The following is a 25959-nucleotide window of genomic DNA, read 5'->3' on the forward strand; positions in this document are numbered from 1 at the left end:
GAATTCACTCCATTTACATTTAGTGAGATGTATGTACATTTTACAGTTAGTAAGCACAGACTGAAAGACCGTATTTCCTATGACTGAGGTAAAAACAGGTCCATTATTTTATTTTTTTAATCTAAAAACCCAATGATTTACTTTTTGTGACAATGTGGAACTAAATTCGTAAAACTATGGCAATTTCATGGGTGCATCATTTATTCAAATAGTTTTCATAAAATCCCATGGCTATGTCTTTTCATATGATCAATCCACCAACCACATATTGTATTTGGTGCTTTTTTTTTTTTTTGAGATTTATTGTATAAATTGCTAAATGCTTGGTCTTGACAGGAAACACATAGTAAGAAAAGATGGACCCGAAAAATGGAAGTTCTCTCACTGGCTTTATCCTGCTGGGTTTCTCTGACCGGCCTCAGCTGGAGCGAGTCCTCTTTGTGGTTCTTCTGATCTTCTATCTGCTCACCCTCCTGGGAAACACAACCATCATTGCGTTGTCCCGCCTGGACCCACACCTGCAGACTCCCATGTACTTTTTCCTCTCCAACCTAAGCTTTCTGGACCTGTGTTATACGACCAGCACTGTTCCTCAGCTGCTGGTCCATCTCAGGGGACCAGACAAGTCTATCTCCTTTGCTGCCTGTGTAGCTCAGCTGTTCATCGCTCTAGGGTTGGGATCCACAGAATGCATTCTGTTAGGGGTGATGGCATTTGACCGCTACGCAGCCGTCTGCAGGCCCCTGCACTACACAGTGATCATGCACCCCCGTCTCTGTGCCCTGATGGCTTCTGCATCGTGGTTCATTGGCTTTGCCAACTCCTCATTGCAGTCGGTGCTCATCTTTCTTGTACCACTTTGTGGGAGAAATAAAATAGACCACTTCTTTTGTGATGTCGCCCCACTGCTCAAGCTTGCCTGTGTTGACACCACTGGGAATGAAAATGAGATCTTCTTTGCCAGTGTGATCATTCTCCTCATACCTGTGGCATTAATCACGTTCTCCTATGGTCGGATAGTCAAGGCAGTGTTAAGAATAAAGTCAGCCACAGGGCAGAGGAAAGCTTTTGGGACATGTGGGTCCCACCTCACGGTGGTCTCCCTGTTCTATGGCTCGGCCATCTATGCTTACGTCCAGCCCAGCAACAACTACTCCCAGGATCAGGGCAAGTTCATTTCTCTCTTCTACACCATCGTCACCCCCATGGCCAACCCCTTCATATATACCCTGCGGAACAAGGATGTGACAGGTGCAATGAAGAAGGTGTTGTGTAGGGACTATGACTCCAGATGACTGGGGGGAAGACCCTTTCATGGAAGACTTTGAATGCCAGAACCTTTAAGATTTCTGTGTCCTCAACATTTCCCCTGACAACTCTGAAGGGAGCTTCCTTAATTCATTCTTTCATGCAAGTGAGTGTTCAAACTCTAAGTTCATGGACGCATTGCAGCCTCCAGAGATGCTGAGTTAGTGTTCGTAAACCATCTGCATCATATTAATATTGTAAAAAGTTTCACAGGATTTTCTCATTTCATCCCCTTTTAGAGAACACTATTCCATTGCTAATTGCAAAGGACGGTTACAAGACACCATAATACATAGCAAAATAAGAATAAAAACCACTAGAACACTGTAATAGATATTAACACTGTAACATTTTCACACAAAACCTGGAGGCTATTGCTGATACTCTCAAGTAGCTCACGGCTCTATGACAATGGCTGCAGCCTGACTGGATCACAACTTGTTCCTAGAAGTAGGAGGGCAAATGTAGGAAAAAGAAACTTTAGCTCGGACAAAGTTGCTAACATCTATCCTGGTAAAGCTGTTCAGATATCAGGCCATGGTATCATGTTGCCATTGTGATACTGCTTTCATTTTGAAACACACTTCTTTGTTTTTCAAAAAATTTTTTTCTTTAGAATTCATTTTTATTAGTTTAGTGTTCAATTAAATTTTTATTGTCATTCCATTAGAGTTAACCTACAGTTTTATATTCTTTCCGGTGTACAATACAGTGATTCCACATTTCCATCATCACATGTACTCTGTTTAATCTCCATCACCTTTTTAACCCCTCCCCCCAGGCCCTCCCCTGTGGCACCAGTGAGCCCAGAGAAGGGAAGGGAGATTCTCAGTTTCATGCGTCCCTACCTTCGTCGCCCTGTCCTGGCCTTAGGGCTGTCACACGTTAGCATAATGGCAGGGTGTGCGGTGTAGGGTGACTGCACTCTGAACACGCCCTCTGCATCCTGCTAAACTCACTCCTGGGTCAGTCATCAGAGCGCAGTCACCCCTGTGAGACCCTCCTGTACCTCCTAGTCTGCACCTTTCGCAGCTACTGTTTGCCAGAGTCCCGCTCTGACCGGGCTCACGGAGGAGGCAGGAACAGGTCACAGACCCCTGCCAACTCCACCCTTCACAGGTGACTGTTTTTTGGATGCTTGTTTTGTGATACGGGTGAGAGCCTTCTTTCACCGCAGTGGTCTTGTGGCATGTTTGAGCCCCGATGGTGCAGACTGGGAACCACTGTGTGTGGACTCGTGGCTTGCAGGGGAAAGGGGGGCTGCGTGTAGATGGGGAAAGGAGAGGATGGATGACTGGAGATCAGAGGGGTCAGGGGAAGGGCTCCCCTAGGTGGCCTCAGAGACAGGACACTGGCTTCTGGGAGGAGACATTTCCTTCTTTCCCCATGGCCCTTCCTGCTGTTTTGGAATTAAGTTGACATGAGACAGAGTAACAGGAGAAAACACCCAAAGTTTTATTACCACCACACGGAGGCCCAACCTGGACATGAAGACCCAAAGAAATGAACAACCAGGTGGTTTTTACCCTGTTTACAGAGAGACAACAGATGAGCGTGGAATTGACAGGAGAAAGAAAACCAGTGTTTGGAGCTGCAGTTGGCAGGGAACGCGAAGGGGAATGTGGGCTGAGGTGGTGGGTTAGTAAAAAGTAGCAGGTCTATTTCTACGGCCTTCTCAGCTCTAAGGTCCCTACCTGTGGTGATAACTGGTTGTTTTTCCTTCTTAGACCTGGGAGGAGACTTTCATTCGGGAGATATTTCCTGCTTCCAGGGGGACAGAGGAGGGTGTGGTGTCCTCACACCTGCTCTTTCCCCAGTAGCTTCTATTCACGGTGATCAATATGCTGTTGAGGTCCATGTTGGGGGGCCTCCCTGGGTTCCCACACTTGCTCCGTTTAAAAAATTTAATTCTATTGATTTACATTGTTGGGTGGATTTATTTTAACCCCTGGAGGGAATGAAATCTACGAGGTATCTAGGAAGTGTAAGTTCTTCTGATTCGTGAACCATTTATGAGAATGGTTTCAACCTCTTTTCAGGATGAGTCTGTTCAGTTGTTGTACTTGTGTGTTGAGTCTCAGAGAAGCGTCGTGGACGTTTCTACTGATTGGGTTATTTGGGATTTCCATGATCAATGGCCTGTCTTGATCAGTGGTCAAAGCCTTTGACAGGGCCCCGTTCCCCTGAATCTGTGGTAGCAGGGCACACATAATGCTTTCTCTCATTTGTAAGTCGTCATTTCAAGCAGTTGGAAACATGAAACGGTTTTGCAAGATTCTCTTTGGAAAGCTTCTTTAGTAACTTATCTCAAGCGGTTTTAATTTATTTAAAAGAAACATGTTGGCTAACAACGTGTTCTTTCTAGCTTGAAATCAATCTCTCCCAGGTTTCAATGCCCCTCTTAGAAAAACCATGTCTATTCCCACAGAATGATTCTCCTCACAGTCTGCCACAACGTGTTACATTTTCGTTTGCATTTAGGTGGAAGCAGCATATATATTCATATATTATTAGACACACACCCCCACAGATATGCTCGTGCACAAAATGTGCTCCATGTCCGATCTCCTGTAGGCCAGTCTCTGAACCCTCTTGTGAAGATGATTACTACCAGAAAATATGTTTCCTTGAGCTTATCCTACTCAGAAGTGCCAGGCTCATACATGATGTACTTCCAATATGTTCTGAAATACAAATACATCCTAGTGTATGTGGTAACAGTTTATCCCTGCAGATCACATTGAATGGAGAAAAAAAAACCCTTTCCAGGAGGTGGGAGGAGTAATGGCTGTTGGTAGAATCTTGTACCATTCTAGAGCTCCATGGAACAAACTATACCCCTATAGACACAATTAGCTAAAAAATTTAGAAGTCACAGTCTTTCAGTCTTTACACTGAAATTTGGATCATAAAGGGTAGCTGTGTTAGCGGATGGGACAACACTAGAACAGCCTCACTTAGTAACTGTCAATGTGTCCAATGTCAAGAATTGTTTTCTCTACACTGTCTTCTAGGAGCTTTACAATTTCAGGTCTTAGTTTACATGTGAATCCATTTCAAGTTAATTTTTTGAGCATTGTGCTATAGGGCTCCAATTTCATTTCTCAGAATGTATTTACCCACCTTCTCGTGACGATTTATTAAAGAGACTGTGTTTCCTCATGAATATTCCTGACTCCTTTTTCAAATATTAGTAGTCCGTATGTGGATGGGTTTATTTCTGTGCTCTTAATTGGTGTATGTGTCCACTTCTTGAGCTAGTAACATGCTGTTTGATTCCTAAATATTTATAATATGGTTTGAATCAGGAAGTAGGCTGCCTCCAGCTTTGTTCTTCTTTGTTGGAGTGGCTTTGCCAATTGGGATTTTGTGGCTCCATACAGATTTCAGGATTGGTTTTTACTCTATCTGTGAAATATGCCGCTCAAATTTTGATAGGGATTGCAATGAATCTAGAGATGATTTTGAATACTGGGAAAATTGTTCAGTATTAGTATTTTAAAATATAGTTTATTTTCAAGTTGGCTAATATACAGTGTATACAGTGTGCTCTTGGTTTCAGGGGTAGATTCCCATGATTCATTGCTTACATGCAACACCCAGTGCTCATCCCAAAAGTGCCCTTCTCAATGCCCAATTCATGAACACAGGGATGTCTTAATTCTCTTCTATTTGTTTCATCAACTTATGTAGTTTGAAGTGTAGAGTTATTTTGCCTCCTTGGTTAAATTTAATCCTATGTATTTTATGGATTTTGATGCTATTGTGAATGTGGGATGAAAAAAATCTTTTCACGTTTTTGGAAATGGCAAGACTTAATTCTTTTTATTGCTGAGTACTATTCCATTGTCTGTGTGTGTGTTTGTGTGTGTGTGTGTGTGTGTGTGTGTGTGTGTGTGTGTGTGTGTATACACACACAACAGTTTCTTTTTTTTTAATTTAATTTCATTTTTTTTAACTATACATCCAAATTAGTTAGGGTATAGGGAAACAGTGATTTCAGGAGTAGATTCCTTAATGCCCCTTACCCATTTAGCCCATCCCCCCACCAACAACCCCTCTAGCAACCCTCAGTTTGTTCTCCATATTTATGAGTCTCTTCTGTTTTCTCCCCCTCCCTGCTGTTATACTATTTTTGTTTCCTTTCCCTTATGTTCATCTGTTTTGTCTCTTAAATTCCTAATATGAGTGAAGTCATATGATTTTTGTCTTTCTCTGACTGATTAATTTCACTTAGCATAATACCCTCCAGTTCCATCCACGTAGTTACAAACGGCAAGATTTCATTCGTTTTGATTGTGAAGGAATACTCCATTGTATATATATATACCACATCTTCTTTATCCATTCATCCATCAATGGACATTAGGGACCTTTCCATACTTTGGCTATTGTAGAGAGTGCTGCTATTAACATGGGGGTGCATGTGTCCCTTCGAAACAGCACACCTGTATCCCGTGCATAAATGCCTAGTAGCTCAATTGCTGGGTCGTAGGGTAGTTCTATTTTTAGTTTTTTGAGGAACCTCCTTACTGTTTTCCAGAGTGGCTGCACCAGCTTGCATTGCCACCAACAATGCAAAAGAGATCCTCTTTCTCCGCATCCTGGCCAACATCTGTTGTTGCCTGAGATGTTAATGTTAGCCATTCTGACAGGTATAAGCACCACAGTCTTTATCCATTCATTCATCTTCTTTATTCATGCAAATGTTTATGGCCATTTGGGCTGTTTCCATAATTTGGCTATTGTTGATAGCACTGCTATAAACATTGGGGTACATATGCCCCTAAAATTAACACTCTTGCATCCTGTGGATAAATTCCTACTAGTGCTATTACTGGGTCATAGGGTAATTCTATTTCTAACTTTTTGAGAAATCTCCACAGTGTTTTCCAGAGTAGCTACACCAGTTTGCATTCCCACCAGCAGTACAAGAGATTCCCTTTTCTCCACATCCTTGCCAACATCTGTTGTTTCCTGTCTTGTTAATTTTAGCCACTCTGACAGGTGTGAGGTGGTATCTCATTGTGGTTTTCATTTGTATTTCCCTGATGATGAGCAATGATGAGCATCTTATATGTGTCTTTTAGCCATCTGGATGTCTGTTTTTGAGAAGTGTCTGTTCATGTCTTTTGCCCATTTCTTAGCTGGATGACTTGATTTTAGGTGTTGAGTTTGATAAGTTTTTTATAGATTTTGGATACTAGCCCCTTATCTGGTATGTTGTTTGCAAATACCTCCACCCATTCTGTTTGTTACCTTTTAGATTTGTTGATTTTTTTTCCTTCTCTGTGCAGAGGCTTTTTATCTTGATGAGGTCCCAATAGTTCATGTTTACTTTTGTTTCCCTTGTTTCTGGAGACATGTCTAGTAAGAAGTTGCTGCAGCCTAGGTTAAAGAGGTTGTTGTCTGCTTTCTCCTCTAGTATTGTGATGGTTTCCTGTCTCACATTTAGGTCTTTCATCCTTTTTAAGTTTATTTTTGTGCATGGTGTAAGAAAGTGGTCCAGGTTCATTTTTCTGCATGTCACTGTCCAGTTCTCCCAACACCATGTGCTGAAGAGACTTTTTTTCCACTGGATATTCTTTCCTGCTTTATTGAATCTACGGAAACTTATGGAAAGCTTAGGAAAGAAATTAAAGAAGACACAAAGAAATGGAAAAACATTCCATTCTTGTGAATTACTAGAGCAAATACTGTTAAACTGTAGTTACTACCCAAAGCAATCTACACATTCAATGCTATCCCTATCAAAATTACACCAGCATTCTTCACAGAGCGAGAACAAACAATTCCAAAATGTGTGAAACCAGAAAAGATGCCAAATAGCCAAAGTAATGTTGGAAGAGATACCTATAGCTGGAGGCAGCACCATTCCAAACTTCAAGCTGTATTACAACACTGTTAACATTAAGACAGTATGGTACTGGCACCAACACAGACATACAGATCAATGCACCCAACTAGAGAATGCAGAAATGGACCCACAAATCAGTGGCCTATTAATCTTCAACCTACCAGGAAAGATATCCAGTTGAAAAAAGAGAGTCTCTTCAGCAAATGCCTGGACTTTCCGTACTATGTTCTGTAAGAGTAATGAGGGTGGGCATCCTTGTCTTGTTCTGATTTTAGAGGAAAAGCTTTCAAACTTTTGCCACTGAGTATGTTACCACGAGTTTCTCATATATGGCCTTTCTTATGTTGAAGCACATTCCATCTACAACTAATTTGTTGAGAGTGTTTACCATGAAAATATATCATGTTTTCTCAAATGCCTTACTGCTTCTATTGAGAAAAACATACGTTTTTTATTCCACTCTACTCATATGATATATTGCATTGACTGATTTGTGTATGTTTCTTTGTCCTGTATCCCTACTACACCCCTCTTGATCATGGTGTTTGAAACTAAAAGTGCTGCTGAATTTGATTTATCAATATTTTGTTGAAAATTTTGCATCTGTATTTTGCAGAGATACTGGTCTATAGGTTTCCTTCTTTTTTTCTTTGTATGATTTATCTGTGTTTTACATAAGGTTAATGCTAATCTTGTGAAATGTGTTTGGAAGTGTTTTGCCCCTTCAATTTCTTTGAAGAGTTTGAGAAGGACTGGTGCTAGTTGTTTTATAAATGTTTATGAGGGAAGAGGTAACTATATTTGTATCAGACAAAATAGACTTTAAGCTAAAAATGAAAACAAGTGAAAAAACTTCAGTATACAAGGGGGTCAATTCATCAAGAAGATATAACAAGGGTAAATATATGGGAACCAACACGGAAGCACCCAAATAAATTAGGCAAATGCTAACAGTTATGAAGAGAAAAATAGACAACAATATAATAACAGTAGGGACTTCAATATTCTAATATTAACAATGGACAAATCATTCATGCAAAATGCAAAATGCAAAAATGCATATTCTTACCAAGCACACCAGGAACATTCTCCAGGATAGACCGTAAGATAAAGTATATAACAAGCGTTTGCAAATTGGGGGAAATTGCCCTCATGCAAGTGTCTTTTTTGATCATATCCCTATGAAAATGAAAATCGACAACGAAGGAAAGCCAAAAAAAAAAAAAAAGGAAAGCTCAATTTTGCATATATGTAAAAATTAAATAACATACCTCCCCCAAACCAATGTGTCAAAGACATCAAAGGGAAATCAAGTAACATCTTGAAAAAACGAAAAGAAAACACTATTTACCAAATTTATGGGATGCTGCTAAAGCAATGCTAAAGGAAAGTTTACAGCATTTAAAGGACTACAGTAAGAAAAACATTCTTAAACAAATAACCTGGCTTTACTCCTCCAAGAACTAGGAAAAGACCAAAATAAGCTCCAAGTTGGCAGAAGGAAAGAAATAACCAAGATCGAGCTGAAATAAATGAAATGGACACCATAAAACAATTGCAAATCAACTTAGAAGGAAGAAGAGAACCAGAACTCACTGTACAAATGATCTTGGATTGAGGTCTTCAAAGGAAAGTTAGGTAAGGCTCATTCTACTAGACTAAATATTATTAAGGTCATAAGCACTATATAGTCCACTGGTTCACTACACTGGAAAGAAGTAACATGGCTCATTTGCAATACAAAGCCAATCACGTGTGAAAGGAACACAAATCTTTATGTGATTATTCAGTATCATACTATTCTGATCATATCAGGCTTGCTTCAAACTGATTAAAATTAAGTGATTCGAAGTACATCATGCACACGAGAGTGGAAGTAGCTTCAGGGTAAAGTCTGATGACATTTCCCATGTTGTACACCTTCTATCAACCGCGCTGAAATCCATCATCAGAATATAAGCAGAACCCCGAATTCTCCTCCCCCACTTCTCCTTCCAATCGTGACTCTTCTGGGCAACCACCATTCTGGCTTCCAATACCACAGATTCATTGTGCCTGCTTTTGAATTTCACATGAATTAAAAGTAAATTTTATACCATTCAATTCGAACAGTATGAACTGTTCTGCAGCTGGCTTCCTTCACTCAGCAGTGTGCTTGCAAGAGGCATTCATGCTGATGTATGTAGCTATTATTTGTTGATTCTCATTATTGTATACATTCCAAAGAGGATACATCATAGTCATTTTTACATTCTTTTATTGAACCCATGTTCTCCCCACTAGAATACTGAGCTCCATGGAGACAGGGCTGAGTGTTGTGATTGCTGATCACGGTCGAAGTCAGTGGAACAATGGCCTAGACAGAGGAGGTGCTTTATAAGGATTTGTTGACTTCAGTGACAACCGGGTTGTAGTCACCCAGAATCTGCAAACCCTGTATTAGCTCCCTCTGGAGCCTGTGGTTCCTCTCAGCAGTCTCCTCAGCGCCCCCTTGACCTCCTTGTTCCTCAGAGTGTAAATGAGGGGATTCAGTAGGGGAGTCACCAGAGTGTAGAAGAGCGCAATGCTTTTGTTGACATCCTGCGAGTAGCTGGAGGGAGGCTGGAGGTACATGGAGATGAGTGTGCCAAAGAAGATGACCACCACCATCAGGTGGGAACCGCAGGTTCCGAAGGCCTTCCGCCTGCCCCGGGCCGACTTGATCTTCAGGACGGCCCTGGTGATGTGGCCGTAGGACACTAAGATGAGCGACAGAGGCACCACGAGGAAGAAGACACTGACCGCAAAGACTTCAGCTTCGATGATGGAGGTGTCGGCGCAGGCCAGCTTGAGCATCACCGGCACTTCACAGAAGAAATGGTCCACCTGGTTTCTCCCGCACAGGGGCAGGGTCATGGTCAGGGCCGTCTGTAGCACCGAGTTGCCGAACCCTGTGAGCCAAGCAGTTAGGACCAGGCGCAGGCAGAGCTGCGGGTGCATGATGATCAGGTAGTGCAGTGGGCGGCACACGGCGGCGTAGCGGTCATAGGCCATGACCGACAAGAGCACACACTCCACGCCCCCGAGCCCCAGGGCGATGAGGAGCTGGGTCACGCAGCCGCCATAGGTGATAGTCTTGTCCCGCCCCTTGAGGTTGGCCAGAGTCTGAGGGACGGTGCAGGTGGTCAGACACAGGTCCATGAAAGAGAGGTTGGAGAGGAAGTAATACATGGGGGTGTGCAGGCGAGGGTCCCGCAGCGACAGGAGTATAATGGTGCCATTGCCTAGACAGCTCAGGACGTAGCCCATCAGGATGACCACAAAGAGAGGCGTCTCCAGCTGAGGCCTGTCGGAGAAGCCCAGGAGGAGGAATCCTGAGGAGGTGCTGCCATTCGCTCTTTCCATGGCACTCAGTCTGCACAGTTAGCAGGACTCCCCTGTTTTCTCTTGCAGCTTCAGTCCAGCCCTGTTTTCCCAGAGTGGGCACGTGGAGTCTGGGTGGAGGCCTGAGAGTTTGCACACACCCTTCCTTGTTGGGGAGCCATGGGGTGATAAACAGCCACTGAATGGGAGCATCTTCTGTGTTTCAGGCACTGCCCTAGACGTGGGTGCACTTTCTCCCAATGACTTCTGAGGTTGGCACGTTCCTGATCTCTGTTGACTAGATGAGCGAAGTGAGTGTGAAGGAGGTTCAGTAAGTTTCCCAGGGGCACTCACCAGGGTTCAGACTGACTCCACAACCTGGGCTTTTGACCAGCAGGGACACTGTCTTTTCGTGAATGCATGAACACTGAAGGTAACTGTAGTTTCTCAAAAAAATTAATCTAGTCGTTCTGAGTAAGCTGCAAATTTGCACTGTCCCTTCCCTCTATGTTTGTTTGCCATCAAGAATTGAAATACGTGCGTCTCGCTCCCTTACTTCTAATTTGTGGGAGAAAAAATGTGTTTTCTGAAAGTGCCTAGATAGAGAAATTTACCATTACCAATTTTATAGAAGGGGAACAATACATTTTGATGCATAAACTAATGAACGCTGGGAATGGAGCCTGAAATCGTGGTTATTGATTGGGAAGCATCTTGGAAATGATTGAAGAATTCATCACGCCCAGTGTTCACTTTGCAGGATGACTAATCCTGACTAATTATCACTGACAGCAATTTCAGTAACATAGCAGGAAATCATCAATCCAATGTTTCATTTTCTTTTGTCTCACATTACAACTCCCTTTCAAACTTTTTTAGTGTAGTGGAGAAATATTTTTTACAGCATCTCAGTCTGTACTTCCTATAAATGCCAACGTCACGTGAATCATTCTGTTTCCAGCAAAATAACTGGGCTTGCTCTTAGAAATAACCTCCCTTCCCCCTATGCCATGTGAGGCAAGTTTAATAGTAAATACAACCTGGACAAGAGTAATATCTCATGAAGAGATTGAAAAGAATCTGGCATGTACTAGAGTCCCAAACAGTCTTTGTTGAATGAATCACAATAGGAAAGAAGATTATGAACTTGAACAGGCTATTGAATGTGAGTCTAGGGTTTATAGACACTCAGAGACAATAGCAAAGCAAAGCAAATCCTGAACAACAAGTAGATAGTCTTGATTATTCAAATTCTAGGATTTTTTTCCCCAAAAGCTAGGTTGTATGGAACCTTGCAGAACTCTATATTTTTAAATGTAACTTTTCCAGTAGCAAAATCAATGACGAGCCAAGCGGAGCTTCAGTCACCTCTCTACTATGCTTCCTTTAGGATTCTTGGTCCATTTATCCTTTTATTCCTAAATCCTCTCACTGCTTGTTTGGCTGTTGTTGCTGTGTTGCTGAAGGGTAAAATGAATTTGAGAAAATCAGTTTAAAAATGCAGTAAAGTAAGAGACAGAATACCAGGATCATAAGTATAAGTCTACCACTAATAACCTTTGAGATTCTCAAGACTACACTCCCACCCCAACTGCCCCCTTCAAATAAACGACATGATGTTTCTAGCTTTCAATGAGAAATAGGAGTTATGATGATTTTAGCTCTTTGTCGAACCCTGGGAGGTTTATGTTCCAAAAGATCCATTGTCCCATATTGAAGAAGCCTCCTCAGTCCTTGCTTGTCTGTAGCAACAGCCTGGCTCTTAACGTCTATATCTTCCACATGATCAGGCCTTGGTCCCAAATATCCAGAATCATACAAAGGGCACTAGTCAGTAGAATTTGTCACATGTTATTGGGACTTACCTCTGCGTCTTCCCTCTATCCATATGCTGTAAGGGTGAGAGAAGGGGCTTCTGCAGGCCATCGTGGTGCCCAGAAGAAGGCTCCCACAGGGTTTACAATATTTCTGGGAGATCAACAAAACAGCTCATCACTCAGCCAAGAACTTGATTCTCAATGATTTTGTTCTTCTCAGTGATGCAGAGAAAGTGATCGGAACCGAGAAAACATATATTCTGCTAGGAAGTGTGTAAAATGCATCGTGCCTAGAAGGGAAGAATTAAGTTGACATAAACATTTTCACATGAATTTCCATATGCTGTATTATTTTCCTAGTCTTGATAACCAAGGTCCACTAACCAGGTCCGTCCTCAGGACAGCAAGAATGCACTGTCTCATATGTCAGGAGGACACAAGTCCAACATGAAGATACTGGCAGGGCTTCTGAAACCTGTCGGGGAGAATATACATCTTTGGACCTTTCTAGTCTCTGGTGGCTCTTTTGCTGGCAGTTCTGGGGTTTCGTTGAGTTGTGGCTGCAGGATTTCAACTACTGCCTCTGTAGGCAGATGGCATTCTCCTTCACCTGTCTACTCTGTCCTTCTTATAGAAATACCAGTCACTTTGTGTTAGAGCATGCCCTGATTGAGTGTAACCTCATCTGAACTTGAATATGTTTGCAGGAACCTTGTTTTCACATAAAGTCCCATATTAATCTGAACTGAGGTTTAGGGTTTCAACCACTTTTCTGGTGGGGGAGGTTTGCAAGGGTCACAATTCAACCGAATTGCAATAGTAGAATATACATATGCCTGTGAAATGATAACAGTTCTTTATTATAAATAAATACCTGCATGCAGTGGTAAGACCAAGATGCAGCTATGAGTTCTATCTGATTTCAAGTTCTCATATTCTCTTATTCCTAAAGCAGAAGCCTACAGTAGTGGGAAACACTGACTCCCCGTATCTGGCATGAATATCCAATGAAGCCAATTGTCCTACAGACCTGTTTGTTACACTCACAGATCTGAAACATAAACACAGATTCCATGCTTGTGGGATCTGCCACCGAGCATTTGGTTTGTGCTGGAAGAGAAAACACTTACAGTCTTTCACTCTCCAGTGAAGTGGTAATCAGCTAACCTGGAGGTCACATTGCTCTACCATCTAGAACTTACTGTCAGGAAAGAGCAACTCACCCACAGACACCAGTTCTGCAGGTAGCACCATCAACTTCCTGGGTGTAAGGAATCAGCAGCAAAGGAAAGAATCTCACATCTTCTTAGTAACATTTGAATGAGTGTTAGAGTAAGAGCATGGCCTCTCCTTCCAAGGAAGAATAACAGAGATTACAGATATCCACCTGACTTTTGGAAGCAGCCACTGGTCTTTGAAGAACCACTACAGTTGTATGAAGTGAAGAGATTGGCATATGGATGGGAAAGGGAAGGTCCTGCAGATGAAAGTATATGACCACTGTCCCCATGAAAGCTAGGACACTTAGACACTTCCCAGTGGTGTGTGGTCATTGATCTGTAGGAAAGTGTTAGGGGATCTAATAGGTAGAACAGAACCCTTAGAATAAAAACAGATTCGTGAATTTACAATATGGCAACTTTCAACAGGACAAACCTTGAAAATGGTGACTCTGAGAGGCAAGGGCAGACACAATTACTCACTGCTCAGGCTCTGTTCAAGGTAGTAATGCTTCTCTCCATCATTAGTGTTAGCATAGGTTCTGTCATCCCCAGGGTTTACCTGGAAGATCGTCCACTCATTGCAGAGTGTTTTGGCACATGCGAGGAGGTGTAGTTTAGCGTGGACGGTGGGGCCTGCAGCTAAACACACTTTGGAATCTGCCCATGAACGAAAGGGCTAATATTAAATCTGAGGGATGTTTTTTTGTAAGCCACCAAAGTCAAAGTATGTGCTCTAGGGACTGAGGATGTGTGTATTTTTAGTGGCCCCAGGAGGGTCCTGCCCAATGTAAGTCATTAGCCTCAGTCGAAGTATACAGAATTTGGCTCCCCAGAGGCAGCCAAAGAGGAAGGAAGACGCTGGAGATGAGCAGGTAGTCAATCTTTTCCCACCAAATTGACTAGGAGTGAAACGATTGTCTCTTCCTAACTTCCATTTACCAGTACTATTTAATACCATTGGGTACACTACTTTTTGTTAGGTACAATTTTGAGGTACAAGTTGAGGTACAACGTACAAGTTGAGGTACAATTTTCATACAACGTACTTGTAGTTTGAGGCATACAACATAATGATTCGATCCTGGTATATATTGTGGAATGATCACCACAAGAAGTCTGGGTAACATCTGTTCCTGCACATAGTGACCTTTTGTTCTTGTGAGGAGAACTCCTAAGATCTCTTCTCTTAGCAATTTCCAAGTATACAAGATAGTGTTATTGACTGTAGCTCCCATACTGTACATTATATCCCCAGGGCCAGTCTTTAGAGTCCCCCTTGTTTTCAGAACTGTCATCTTTTCCTACTTAGAAGAGGAAATTCCTGAGCCTTTCCCCCTCATGTTAGTCATATCCTTTCTTTGTTACTGAGTCACTGAAGAAAATTATTTTCCAATGGTGTAATCAACTCTATTACCTTCCAACTTTATGAGACCTTTTTACCCTGTTATCTCTCTTCGTTCTTCAACTTCTTATATCCCACTATCTGTTTGTTCATCATCTAAACATATGCTCCTCTATCCTATAAGAAAAATAAAATTGGACTTAAAACCCTCTCTCTGCCCCATTTTCTTCTAGCTGTTGTCTTCCATTAATTTCATCTTTTTGTGACTGGACACAAAGTATTCATGCTTTTTCTCCTTCTATCATCACTTCCAAATGTTCTTTGTTCCTTCTCCCCCTACCACTCTGTTGAAGCGGTTTTCTGTAAAACCTTTACTGTTCTTCCATTGCACAAAGCAGATGAGCTCACCGTTGTCTTACTTGGTGTAATATGGTGTCCCATCCTTCATGAAACTGTGCTGTCCATTGGCTTCTCTCTCTTTTCCTATTATTTCTTGGGACCTTGATTCTCAGTTCTTTCTCCCTGGGCACAAACTTCAATGTTTTGCTTTCCTAACGTTCTATCCTTGCTTCTCTTCTCTCTCTATGCTGTTCCTGAGATATTTTGTCTTTTCTATGGCTTGAACTACCGTCTATCTAGAAATCTCTGTTGATAAATCTGCAATCCACATCCACAGTTTAGACCCCCTCTTGAGTTCCATCCTAAAACAAATGGAATCTTGGCTATATACATATGGATTATTTGTGAACTGTAAAATTTCTGATGTTTCATGTTCTGAAAACAACTGCTATTCTACAGGTTAGAATTTCAGAATCTCAATACCAAACCGACAGCAACCTTAGTGAGAACCCCCTGAACTATTTTTTGAAATTAATTTATTTAATTTGAGAGAAAGAGATAAAGCATTATCTAGGAAGGGGCAGAGATAGAGCGGGGGAGAGAGAGAACTCCAAGCAGGCTCCATACCATCAGCACGGAACCCAATGCAGGGCTCGATCGTGAACCATGGGATCATGACCTGTTTGTTCTGAAATGAAGAGTCTGACACTTAACCATCTGAGCCATCCAGGTGCCCTCCCCTTAATTATTCTTGAGTCTTCCCTCTGTTTTCATCCTAACACGGAACCTAAGCCTTGTTCATTTTCTCTGACATATTTTTAGAATACATTCACTCTCCAGAACACATTTTCCATTTGTTATCAGTGTGTCAGTAAGATCTTTTTCTCCTTGCCAAACCATTTATCTCTTAAGAGATCTTGTAACCAAACCAACTCTAAACTTCTACAGCATTATCTGAATTATTTTTCCTCAAAGCAACACAACCACATCATTCCTTGTTTAAAAATACTTTTGGCAACCATTGTCTGCAAGATTAAATAAAAGGCACACCTTTTTATACATACACATACGAAGGTGTATTTGTTCTATGGACCCTCTAGTTGTGGGAACAAACCCACAATGTATTAATCACTGGATACACCATATCAGCTTGGGGCCAGCATTCTATTATGCATTTATGATTCTATTACTTTGCTTCATTTGAAAGGTACTCTCTTGTCCTATTTTCCCATACACCATGTTCCATTACTAATTCAAGACGTTGCTCAAGGATCATGTCCTTTTTCTCTGTTATTTTTAATAAGTGGTTTTTATTATGCAAAAATTCCACATCCCCCATATATAAACTTTGCTATAATGGTTCTTTTTTTTAATATGAAATTTCTTGTCTTGTCAAACTGGTTTCCATACAACACCCAGTGCTCCTCCCAACAGGTGCCTCCTCAATGCCCATCACCCAGCCTCCCCTCCCTCACACTCCCTATCAACCCTCAGTTCATTCTCAGTTTTTAAGAGTCTCTTATGGTTTGCTTCTCCCTCTCTTAACTTTTTTTTTCCCTTCCCCTCCCCCATGGTCTTCTGTTAAGTTTCTCAGGATCCACATAGAGGTGAAAACATATGGTGTCTGTCTTTCTCTGTATGACTTATTTCACTTAGCATAACACTCTCAGTTCCATCCATGTTGCCAGAAAAGGCCATATTTCATTCTTTCTCATGGCCAAGTAGTATTCCATTGTGTATATAAACCACAATTTCTTTATCCATTCATCAGTTGATGGACATTTAGGCTCTTTCCATAATTTGGGTATTGTTGAAAGTGCTACTATAAACATTCGGGTACAAGTGCCCCTGTGCATCTGCACTCCTGTATCCCTTGGGTAAATTCCTAGCAGTGCTATTGCTGGGTCATAGGGTAGATCTATTTTTAATTTTTGAGAAATCTCCACACTGTCTTCCAGAGTGGCTGCACCAGTTTGCATTCCCACAAATAGTGCAAGAGGGTTCCCATTTCTCCACAACCTCTCCAGCCTCTATAGTCTCCTGATTTGTTCATTTTAGCCACTCTGACTGGCATGAGGTGATATCTTAGTGTGGTTTTGAATCGTATTTCCTTGATGATGAGTGATGTTGAACATTTTTTTATGTGTCTCTTGGCCATCTGGGTGTCTTCTTTGGAAAAGTGTCTGTTCATGTGTTTTGCCCCTGTCTTCACTGGATTATTTGTTTTTGAGGTGTTGATTATCTTAAGTTCTTTATAGGTTTTGGATACTAACCGTTAATCCGATATGTCATTTCCTAATATCTTCTCCAATTCCATTGCTTGTCTTTTAGTTTTGTTGATTGTTTCCTTTGCAGTGCAGAAGGTTTTTATCTTGATGAGGTCCCAATAGTTCATTTTTGCTTTTAATTCCCTTGCTTTTAGAGACAAGTTGAGCAACAAATTGCTGCAGCTTAGGTCAAAGAGGTTGCCTGTTTTCTCCTCTAGGATTTTGATGGCTTCCTATCTTATGTTTAGGACTTTCATCCATTTTGAGTTTATTTTTTGTATGGTATAAGAAAGTGTTCCAGGTCCATTCTTCTGCGTGTTCCTGTCCGGTTCTCCCAGCACCATTTGCTAAAGAGACTGTCTTTTTTCCATAGGATGCTCTATCCTGCTTTGTCAAAATTAGTTGGCCATAGATTTGTGAGTCCAATTCTGGGTTCTCTATTCTGTTCCATTGGTCTATGTGTCTGTTTTTGTGCCAGTACCCTACTGTCTTGATGACTACAGCTTTGTAGTAGAGGCTAAAGTCAGGAATCGTGATGCCTCCCCCTTTGGTTTTCTTTTTCAACATAACTTTGGCTATTCAGGGTCTTTCGTGTTTCCGTACAAATTTTAGGGTTGTTTGTTCCTGTTCTGAGAAGAATGCCAGTGCAATTTTGATTGGGATTGCATCGAATGTGTAGATTGCTTTGGGTGGAGTTGACATTTTAACAATATTTGTTGTTCCAATCCATGAGCATGGAATGTTGTTCCATTCCTTCAAGTATCCTTCAGATTCTTTCATAAGTTTTCTATAGTTTTCAGCATACAGGCATTTTACATCTTTGGTTAAGTTTATTCCTAGGTATTTTATGGTTCCTGATGTAGTTGTAAATGGGACTGATTTCTTGATTTCTCTTTTGCTGCCTCACTATTGGTGTATAGAAATGCAACTGATTTCTGTACATTGATTTTCTATCCTGCAACTTTGCTGAATTCATGGATCAGCTCTAGCAGGTTTTCCATGAGGAGTATCATGTCCACTGTGAAAAGTAAAAGTTTGACATCTTCTTTGCTAATTTGGATGCCTTTTATTTCATTTTGTTGTCTGATTCCTGAGGCTAGGACTTGCAACACTATGTTAAACAGCAGCGGTGAGAGTGGACATCACTGTCGTGTTCCTGATCTTAGGGGGAAAGTTCTCAGTTTTTCCCCATTGAGGATGATATTAGCTGTGGGCTTTTCATATATGGTTTTTATGGTGTTTAGGTATGTTCCTTCTATCCCGACTTTCTTGAGGGTTTTTATTAAGAAAGAATGCTGTATTTTATCAAGTGGTTTTTCTGCATCGATTGTCAGGATCATATGGTTCTTATTCTTTCTTCTACTGATCTGATGTATCACACCAATTGACTGGCAAGTATTGAACCTGTCCTGCAGCCCAGGATCGAATCCCACTGGATCATGGTGAATAATTCTTTTAATATACTGTTGAACTCAATTTGCTAGCATCTTGTTGAAAATTTTTGCATCCGTGTTCATCAGCCATATTGACCTGTAATTCTCCTTTTTAGTGGGTCTCTGTCTGGTTTGGGAATCTAGGTCATGCTGGTTTCATAGAATCAGTCTGGGAGCTTTCCTTCTATTTCTATATTTTGGAACCACCTGAGAAGGATAGTTATTAACTCTGTTTTAAATGTCTGGTAGAATTCCCCAGGAAAGCCATCTGGCCCAGGACTCATTTGTTGGGAGATTTTTGATAACTGATTCAATTTCCTTACTGATTATGGGTCTGTTCAAATTTTCTATTTCTTCCCGTTTGAGTTTTGGTAGTGTGTTGGTGTCTAGGAATTTGTCCATTTTTTCCAGGTTGTCCAATCTGTTGGCATATACTTTTTCATGGTATTCTCTAATAATTGTCTGTATTTGTGTAGTGTTAGTTGTGATCTCTCTCCTCTTTCAATCATGATTTTATCCCTTTGGGTTCTCTCTCTTTTCTGTTGGAGAACTCCAGCTAGGGGTTTATCAATTTTGTTTATTTCTTCCAAAATAACTCTTGGACTCATTGATTTCTTCTAGTGGCTTTATTTGGATTCCATATTGTTATTATTTCTGCTCTAATCTTTATTATTTCTCTTCTTCTGCATGCTTTGGGATTTCTTTGCTCTTCTGCTCCTAGTTCCTTTAGGTGTACAGTTAGGTTTTATATTTGGGATTTTTTTGTTTCTTGAGATAGGCCTGGATTGCAATGTATTTTCCTCCAGTACTGCCTTTGCTGCATTCCAAAGGGTTTGGATGGTCGTGTTTTCATTTTCATTTGCTTCCATATATATTTAAATTTCGTATTTAATTCCCGGTTGACCCATTCATTCTTTACTAGGATGTTCTTTAACCTCCATACATTTGGAGTCTTTCCAAATTTTTTCTTGTGGTTGATTTCAAGTTTCCTAGCATTGAGATTATGATATGATCTCAATTATTTTATATTCATTGAGGGCTGTTTTGTGACCCAGTATGTGACCTATCTAGGAGAATGTTTCATGTGCACTCAAGAAGAATGTGTGTTCTGCTGCCTTTGGATGAAGAGTTCTGAATATATCTGTCCAGTCCATCTGGTCCAGTGTATCATTCAAGGCCATTGTTTCTTTATTGATTTTCTGCCTACATGATCTGTCCATTGTTGTAAGTGGAGTATTAAAGTCCCCTGCAATTACCATATTCTTACCAATAAGATTGCTATGTTTATGATTAACTGATATATATATTTGGGAGTTTCAAGTTGGGGCATAAACATTTAAAATTTTTAACTCTTCTTGATAGACAGACCCCATAATTATGATATAATGCCTGTCTTCCCCTCTTGTTACAGTCTTTATTTAAAAATCTAGTTTGTCTGATATAAGGATGGCTACTCCAGCATTCTTTTGACTTCCAGTAGCATGATAGATGGTTCTCCATCCCCTCACTTTCAAGCTGAAGGTGTCCTCAGGTCTAAAATTGACCTCTTGTAGACAGCATATAGATGGATTTTGTTTTCTGTCCATTCTGATACCCTATGTATTTTGATTGGGGCATTTTAACCATGTACATTTAGAGCTATTATTGAAAGCTATGGACTTAGTGTCATTGTGTTATCTGTAGGTATCATGCTTCTGGTGATGTCTCTAGTCCTTTGTGGTCTTTGCAGTGTTCCACTCACAGAATCCCCTATAGGATCTCCTTCAGGGTTTGTTTAGTGGTCATGAACTCCTTCAGTTTTTGTTTGCCTGGGAAAGCCTTTATCTCTCCTTCCATTCTGAGTGACAGAATCCCTTGCTGGATAAAGGATTCTTGGCTGCATGTTTTTCCTACTCAGCACACTGAATATTTCCTTCTTCCACTCCCTTCTGGCCTGCCAAATTTCAGTGGACAGGTCTGCTACTACCCTTATGTGTCTACCCTTGTGGGTTAAGGCCCGTTTGTCCCTAGCTGCTTTCAGAAGTCTCTCTTTATCTTTGTATTTTGCCATTTTCACTATCATATGCCATGGAGAAGGCCTATTCTTGTTGAATCTGAAGGGAGTTCTCTGTGCCTCCTGGATGTGGATGTCTTCCTTCCTTCCCAGATTAGGGAGGTTCTCAGCTATAATTTGTTCAGGTAAACCTTCTGCCCCTTTCTCAATCTCTTCCTCTTCCTCTGGAACTCTGATGACATGGAATATTACTACGATTCATTGAATCACCTAGTTGTCTAATTCTCCCCTCCTGGTCTCGTATTTCTTATCTATGGTTTTCTCGGCTTCATCTTTTTCCATAACTTTACCTTCTGTTTCACTTAGTTTCCCCTCTGCTTCCTCCTTCCTTGCTGTCACTGCCTCTAGTTTATTTTACATGTCATTTACAGGATTTCTTAGTTCATCATAACTCTTAGTTCCTTGATGTCTGCAGCAATAGATTCTCTGCTGTCTCCTATGCTTTTTTCAAGCCCAGCAACTAATCTTATGGCTACTATTCTAAATTCTTGATCACATATATTGTTTTACATCTGTTGTTAGTAATTCTCTAGGTGTCATTTCTTCCTGGAATTTCTTTTGAGGAGAATTCTTACATTTCATATTGGCTAGTTTTCTGTCTTTTACTTGTTTTAATGGCTTGTTATGTGTCCTGCACTTGTGAGCACTACTATATTAAAAAGGGGTCATAATGCTATCTAAGGCCTGGCCCTTCAGGAGGTGTTTTTGGAGTGTATTGTGTGCTCTGTTGTTGTGACTCTGGTTGCTTTATGTCCCTACTTGTAGTGGCGTTTTGAACCTTCCACCAAGTGTGATTTGTTCATTAAAGTAACCCTGGAAAAAATTTAAAAGGTGGGAGGGGGGGATGGGGAGGGTGGAAGAAACCTTATCCCATACAAAGAGAGAAATGACAGGGGTGGGGAAAAAGAAAAGTAAAAAAAGAAAAAAAAATTGACCCAGCAGAGAATCAGGGAAACTATATAGCTTAATCCAGGGAGAGAGGAAAATAAAGAAGGTAATACAGAAGAGGTGTAAACAGAACAGATTAAAAATGTCTGCTTAAACAAACCAACAGCTAGACTTGAGAAAGGAAGAAATAAGAGGAAGAAAAGGAAGAAAACAATAATGTATAATATATATATAATAAGAATTGATCAAGAATCAAATCAGAAAATGCAAAAGTGCTGGACAGATATCCGATGGCGCCATGGAGCCGGTGACAGCGCTGACCTGGGGGAGGGGCCATCAAGTTCGGCCAGTGTCAATGCCACTCCTGTGGATCTGCGGTTAGCAGGTGGGGTGCGGTCAGGGTTTGGTGTACGGGGTCCCACCCCCTCTGTGGCCCTGCTGCCCCATCCCTGAAGCCCCGGCGTGTGGTGATGGGGAGAAGAATGGTGCCACCCCAGTCTCTGCTCCCCAGACCTGTGGTTTTTCTCTCGTCCAGACCCAGTCCTGCACTTCCACCGCCGCTCTTTCTCTTCCCTGTTTCTCTCTGCAGAAGAGGTCCCTCCCCTCCGTGCCTACACCGCCTGTTTTATCTCCCCTAGTTCGCAGTCGTGCCCCTAGGCCCACCAGGCTGTCCCCATGGGTCCCTGAAAACATCTCTGTCACTCTGTAGCCAAGATGCCTGGAATTCCGAGCTGTCTGGCCTCAACATAGCTGTTTGAGGGACGAGAGAACTTCGGGTCCCCCTACTTCTCCTCCATGCTGACTCCCTCTCCTAACTGGAAGTGTGTCCAGGTGATTTTAATACAGCTGAGTGAAACAGTGTTCAGCTCAAATTATTTAAATGGTATATAGGCTGTGTCGAGGCTAATGGCTCTATCTTCTCCAGGCAGTGAAATTTAAAGATGTGAGAAGACAAAAGTATTGTATTTGGCACTCCGTCAGCTCAATTCCGTGATAAAAATGACAATTATACAAAATACCAGTAAGCAAAAAATCATCAGATGATTTTATGTGTGCGTAACTTCAGTCAGCCAATCCACAGTACTGAAGCATTGATTCACAGTTTTGTTGGATTTTAATTAGATGTGACCAGTTTGGAAAGGAGAAGGAAGGATGATTTCTAAGGTAGACATAAGATATTATGCAAATTAAAATTTATGTCTAACCTAGTTTATCATCAGAATCTTACTGGGGCTTTATAATACTTATCCCCAAACTCCATTCCTGCGCATTTCTATTGGGTAGGTTGGAATGCTTAAATGAATCTTAAAATTACACTACAAGAATTATTTATTTCTGTTAACTAAGTAAAAGAAGCAGACAGGAAAAGTCACCGTCACCTTACTTTCTGGACACAAGTCTCCTCAAGGCACCCTTTACATCCTTATTTCTCAGTGTGTAGATGACAGGGTTCAACATGGGGGTCACCAAGTTGTAGAAGAGGGTAAGGAATTTCCCTGGGTCCTGAGAAGAATTATTTCCTGGTTGCATGTACATATAGATAATATTCCCATAGAACAAGGAGACCACGGTGAGGTGCGAGCCACACGTGTTGAAAGCCTTCCTTCTTCCCGTGGCTGACTTCATGTGCAGCACGGCCATGGCAATACAGCTGTAGGACACGAGGGTGAGGGCCAGGGGCACCAGGACAATCATTACCGATAAGATGAAAACAGTGCTCTCCACAGCCACAGTGTCCACACAGGCAATTTTTATCAGAGCTGGCATCTCACACAGGAAATGCTTAACCTCACAGTTCCCGCATCGTGGCAGCCTCATGGTGACTGGGGACATAGCCAGGGAGTTGAGGAGTCCGACCCCCCAGGTCACGGATACCAGCTTCCAACAGAGCCGAGGGTGCATAATGATGGAGTAGTGGAGGGGCTTGCAGATGGCAGTGAAGCGGTCATAAGCCATGACTGCCAGGAGGACACATTCTGTGCCACCCAGCCCCAGGAACATGAAGAGCTGGATGGCACAACCTGTGTAACTGATGGTCTTGTCTGGACCACCCAAGTTGAAGAGCAGCTGGGGGACAGAACTGGTGGTGAAGCAGAGATCCAGGAAGGACAGGTTGGTTAGGAAGAAATACATGGGTGTGTGGAGGCAGGGGTCCAGGCAGGACACCAAGATAATGACGGTGTTGCCCACCAAGGTCACAAGGTAGAAGATGAGCACAAACACGAAGAGGGTCTGCTCTAGCTGGGGTCTGTCTGAGAAACCCAACAAGACGAACTGTTCCTGGCAGCTCTGGTTGGTCATGACCACGGACCATCAATACAGGCCCGCAAGGAGGCAGACAGGTGCACGCTGCTCTCTTAGTAAAGTAGGCTAAGGAACTGATGGAGACGTGGGTCAGAGCAAGTGCAAATAAGTACGTAAATTCCAACATTTTGTACAGACACTGACTGCATGTTTTAGGAAGGATATCTCTTTTTATTGGCCTCTTCGATTTCTTTTTGGATATCAAAAAAAAAAAGTACAGATCATTGTAGAATTTTTGGAAAACACAGACATATATAAAATATAGGAAAAGATTACCCACACCCCAGAAACAACCACTACTGTAATATTGATTTATTTCCTTTCAGCCTTTTCTTGAATACAACCTAAATCTCAGTATGTTTATAAATATTATATTGTGGATTGCCTTTCACTCAATTTTATATTGGGAAAATTTGCCTCGGTTTTGCATTTTTATTTACCTTTTTTATATTTTATTTATTTTTGCGAGCAGAGAGCAGGGGAGGGGCAGAAAGAAAGGGAGACACAGTATCCAAAGCAGGCTCTAGGCTCCGAGCTGTCAGCACAGAGCCCAACATAGGGCTCTAACTCAAGGACCACGAGATCATGACCTAAGCTGAAGTCAGATGTCCAACCAACTGAGCCACCCAGGCGCCCCTTACTTTTTTTTTTTTTAATGTTTATTTTTGAGAGAGAGAGAGAGAAAGAGAGGGAATGAGGCAATGTGGGAAAGGGGCAGAGTGAGAGGGGGACAGAGGATCCTAAGTGGGCTCTGGGCTGACAGCAGAGAGTAGGATGCAGGGCTCAAACTCACCAACCATGAGATCATGACCTGAGCTGAAGTCCGATACTCAACCAACTGAGCCACGCAGGTGCCCCGCCTAGATTTTAAAATTTTACAAAAACTAATCATGAATGTCTGCATAATATGCCTATAGCTGTGTCATCATTTTCCCCAAACATTTCCCTTTAGTCGTTAAGGATATTTCAATATTTTTAAGGTCTTGAGAGAGATTGTGGAAACATCTGTTTCTACTGCACCCTGACATGTTTTTCCTTAAGTCTTTGGCAATTGTTTGCTCAAAAACAAACAAACAAAAATCTCATATGTTTTTAAATTTGAAGCTATTAGCCATGGAATTGATTCATTTTTTTGATGCTCGTGAGCTTTTCACATTCGCAAAAACATTTCTTTGTCTGTGAGCTACATTGTCCAGATCATAGAAAAGATTTCCAACAGAATTAGAAAATGACCTTTTGCATTGGAACGAAAGCAGGAGTAAAGGCTGATCCTCTTTTAGTCATTGGAATTCGAGGCACAACCTTTCCATTTGTACTGGACAACTGAATCTATAACGACCTATAACATCCTTTGTGGATGACAACATCCTGCTTCTATTGTGTCCCCTCTAGGAAATTCTGGTTTTCCTAACCTACAAATATATCCACATAGTTCATAAAGTTTCCTTGTATGAAGGGCCCAATTATGTAAAGTTTTCAATGTCAATGGCATTTTAACAATTTCTTCCTTGTACGAGTGATGTTCATAATTATACTTTTTAACTGGATATAATTGAGACAGACTTGTAGTTGTTAATCACATCAAATTCTAAAATGACATAAATTAGAAAATGATTAAAAATAATTTCATAAACATAAAACATTTATATAACACTAAAATGATGTGATAAAACTATGAATGACATAAACACAAAATGATTTAATTCTATTTATACAATTTAGAAATTTATATACATGCTTATTTATACAATTTAGAAATTTTAATACATTGACACGGAAGGCTATC

At 41.3% G+C, this 25959-nt stretch overlaps 3 protein-coding genes across 3 annotated transcripts; 1 reads left to right on the forward strand and 2 right to left on the reverse strand.

Annotated features, from left to right (window-relative positions):
• Positions 1-356: 356 nt before the first annotated feature.
• On the forward strand, positions 357-1295 carry LOC122219370 (putative olfactory receptor 2B8). The gene has a single exon (XM_042937603.1). The coding sequence runs from the start codon at positions 357-359 to the stop codon at positions 1293-1295; it is 939 nt and encodes a 312-aa protein (XP_042793537.1).
• An 8263-nt stretch (positions 1296-9558) lies between these two features.
• LOC122219367 (putative olfactory receptor 2B8) lies at positions 9559-10549 on the reverse strand. Its single transcript, XM_042937598.1, has one exon. The coding sequence runs from the start codon at positions 10547-10549 to the stop codon at positions 9605-9607; it is 945 nt and encodes a 314-aa protein (XP_042793532.1). The 3' UTR covers positions 9559-9604.
• A 12700-nt stretch (positions 10550-23249) lies between these two features.
• Positions 23250-24185, reverse strand: LOC122219441 (olfactory receptor 2W3-like). Its single transcript, XM_042937692.1, has one exon. The coding sequence runs from the start codon at positions 24168-24170 to the stop codon at positions 23250-23252; it is 921 nt and encodes a 306-aa protein (XP_042793626.1). The 5' UTR covers positions 24171-24185.
• Between the last annotated feature and the right edge of the window lie 1774 nt (positions 24186-25959).

Source organism: Panthera leo, chromosome B2, assembly GCF_018350215.1.
Source record: "Panthera leo isolate Ple1 chromosome B2, P.leo_Ple1_pat1.1, whole genome shotgun sequence".
NCBI classification, from domain to species: Eukaryota; Metazoa; Chordata; class Mammalia; order Carnivora; family Felidae; genus Panthera; species Panthera leo.

Coding starts and splice junctions, on each gene's coding strand:
- LOC122219370 (XM_042937603.1), top strand. CDS start 357: ATGGACCCGAAAAATGGAAGTTCTCTCACTGGCTTTATCCTGCTGGGT.
- LOC122219367 (XM_042937598.1), bottom strand. CDS start 10,549: ATGGAAAGAGCGAATGGCAGCACCTCCTCAGGATTCCTCCTCCTGGGC.
- LOC122219441 (XM_042937692.1), bottom strand. CDS start 24,170: ATGACCAACCAGAGCTGCCAGGAACAGTTCGTCTTGTTGGGTTTCTCA.